This window comes from Hevea brasiliensis, chromosome 14 (assembly GCF_030052815.1).
Source record: "Hevea brasiliensis isolate MT/VB/25A 57/8 chromosome 14, ASM3005281v1, whole genome shotgun sequence".
Classification (NCBI taxonomy): Eukaryota; Viridiplantae; Streptophyta; class Magnoliopsida; order Malpighiales; family Euphorbiaceae; genus Hevea; species Hevea brasiliensis.
In genome coordinates, this window is record NC_079506.1 from 9,557,041 (window position 1) to 9,560,258 (window position 3,218).

The 3,218-nt window shown below is 32.3% G+C and overlaps 1 protein-coding gene across 1 annotated transcript; it reads left to right on the forward strand.

Annotated features, from left to right (window-relative positions):
- Positions 1–1,742: 1,742 nt before the first annotated feature.
- LOC110649311 (WAT1-related protein At5g40240-like) lies at positions 1,743–2,913 on the forward strand. The gene is made up of 5 exons (XM_058134204.1): positions 1,743–1,933; positions 2,058–2,123; positions 2,211–2,338; positions 2,419–2,651; positions 2,743–2,913. Exons 1-5 carry the CDS (start codon positions 1,743–1,745, stop codon positions 2,911–2,913), a joined length of 789 nt encoding a protein of 262 aa, XP_057990187.1.
- Positions 2,914–3,218: the final 305 nt, after the last annotated feature.

Consider the following 3,218-nt stretch of genomic DNA (forward strand, 5'->3'; position numbering starts at 1 on the left):
CTAATGTAGATTTTGACTTGAATTAGGGATAAATTTTAACGGTTGTTCATGAACTTATATGATTATAATGCTATAATTTTTTAATTTTAAATATAATATAAAATCTCTTCGACTTTTAAATTTTAAATAGTAAAATTTCTCTGACTTCCAATTACTGATTTTTCAATTAGACACTGATGTGAACGGCTCTAATATGACGCTTAGTAAGTATTTTTCTCTTCTCTTTTATACAAAGTATAAAATTATTCTCTCTACAAAGAAGAGAATGATTCAATTTACACAAAACTTGAGGGAGAAAAGAAAAATGCTGACTAAGCGTCACGTTGAAACTGTCCAGGTCAGTTTCTAATTGGAAAATAGTGATTGAAGGTTAAAGGGATTTTACTGTTCAAAATTTGAAAGTTGAAAGGGTTTTATATTATATTTTTAAGTTAAGAGACTGTTATATTTTAACAGTATAAGTTTAGAAACGATTATTAAAATTTATCCCTTGAATTAGGCCTGCAGCCTGCAATGGAATACATATTTTTCTTGGATAGACTTAGTTCCACATCGCCATTCAATATTTCTTGACCCACACTTGGTCAAATCTAGGTAAGACTCACTTATTAAATATATGAATATTACATATTTGAAATCTAGGCAAGAATTTTCAATAAAATAAGTATGGTAGTTATACAATTTTTTTTAGTTGTTGATAATTTAATTTTATTTTGATTTATATGATGTGAATAGTATAGGTTTAGATTTAAAATAAAAATATATCATACAAATTGAATTTCAGTTATTTTTTGGGGATTTCTTTTAATTCGAATCCATTCACAATGAATTGATTCGTATTATATATTGGGTCACCATATAAAAAAAAATCTAGATTAATTTGTGGATTGTAAATTATTTCATAGTCAAAATGTTAAAATATTTTTTAAAATTTAATTTAATTTAATTTTTAAATCAAAATTTGTGGATTGATCAATCCAAATGAGTAAACTTTGAATTAATTTAAATTGAATTATATGGCCTAAAGAATGTGAATGATCATCGATTTCAGCTTGCCTCCACTAAAACACTTTACTTCATATTTTCTTTTTCTTATTTTTTTTTAAGTTCACCAACGAGAAAATTTTCCTTCATATCCAATTTTTCAGGGCAATAATAGCGACAACCACAAACAAAAACAAATCATTTTTTCATTTGGATGGTTCTCTACTACAGCAACAGAATGAAGCTATTTATTTGTGTGGTGGCCATTCAGATTTCAAGTTGATTAGGTGTTAGTTTAATTAATTAACTTAAATTACTATATAAAAATAATTATCATAGAAAGACTTGCTGTTGTTGGATTTGTTTTCTCGTGTTTTCTATTTGCCCTCCATGCCCACCAGGAGAAAACAGCTCACAAACTCTTTCCATGCCTTCAATTTCTGCAGCTTTCCTAATCCCTATTTGGTCTCAATAATTAGCCAATAACTTTGACATTATTAATCTCATCAGATTGGAAGTTTCATATTTGATCATATTAGCGTTATTTTTTAAAAATTAATTTGTTGTTTCTGCTAAATGATTGGTGAAAATTAATGAAAGATAGAAGCTGCTGATGTTAGCATAGCTTGGACTCATCCACCCACAAGAATTCCTAAATCCTAATGACATGTTGGAACAACCAAAAATAAAATTTCTAATCGAGATTATTGATCCATTTAAATTGGCATTTTGGGGGGTATTGACGGACAGAAAAGAGAATGGCCTGGAGGATTTTTTACAAGGAAGTACTGCCATTTATAGCTATGATCTCTGTAGAATGCACTAATGTGGGTGTGAACACTCTATTCAAAGCAGCTACTTTGAAAGGGATGAGCTACTATGTTTTCATCTTTTACTCCTATGCATTTGCAACTCTTCTTCTCATCCCTGTACCCTTCATCTTTCGCAGGTCTTGATTCTTCTATATCCTGATCATTTGATTTTTCTCTCTTTTTTTTTTTTAATCCAATCCAAGTTCTGGTCTCACATATTCTCCAGCTATATCTCTGTCCCTGTCTCCTTGGCATATGCAGCACTTCTTTGCGTCAATCGCTCAATTTGCCTTTTCTCCTCGGGATTTGGGTACTTGTCCTTATTTGGTATGTATAGAACTGTTTTCTCAACCTTTTTTTGTTATATTATCGAGGGTTAGAGTGATTGTGATCATAATTATTTTCTGAAGGCAGGTTTATAGCTCAGATTGTTAGAAATAAAGGTATAGAATACAATTCTCCAACTCTTGCTTCAGCCATGAGCAACCTACTACCACCTTTTACCTTTGCGTTGGCCATCATTTTCAGGCTCTCTTCCTCCAGTTTGCTAGAGATTTCTTCCTTTGTTTTCTCCTCTTACATCCTTTTTTTTCTGGGTTTCTTATAAAGGATGAAAAGCTAGATATGAGAAGCTCAAGCACCCAAGCTGAAGTGATTGGAACCATAGTTTCAATAACAGGGGCATTAGTAGTGGTTCTCTACGAAGGCCCAGTTATTTTAGCCACCGCATTTCTAAAACAGATCATTCCAATTCAATGGCCTCTGCCTCAGGGTTCAGCAAAATCAGATTGGCTTATTGGAGGCCTCTTACTTGCTACAGAATATGTTATTTATTCAGTTTGGTACCTTGTTCAGGTATGGACTTCACTCAATCGGCTATTGGGTTAGTACATTGAGTTCTTGCCCAAAAGATTAGATATTCAACTCTGACATAATCTACATGCAGACTCAGATTATGAGGATATGCCGAGTAGAGCTGCTTGTGACCTTCGCCTACACCTTGTGTGTGAGCATAATATCGGCACCAGTATGTTTTATTGCAGAAGAGAACAGGGATGCTTGGCGACTGAGACCTGATATAGCATTACTTGCTATTATATACTCAGTGAGAATCTGATTGATCCATTGATGATATCAACATGAGCAGAGAATAAAAAGAAGAAAATATCGCTCTATTAAAAAATATAAACTTGAGTATAATGAAGGGTATTTATACCCAAGACAAAAAAGAATATAAGGAAAGAAAACAAATTAATGCCAATATTAAGAGCCTAATATAAGCCTAAATTAGTGAGATTGCATCCTAAATTGGATTCTGTTTACATTGTAATATCCCCCCATAAACTCAAGGTGGCAAACTAGATGTCAACTTGAGTTTAGACAAAAGTTCTTGAAACCGCTTAGTGGAATGAGATTTGGCGA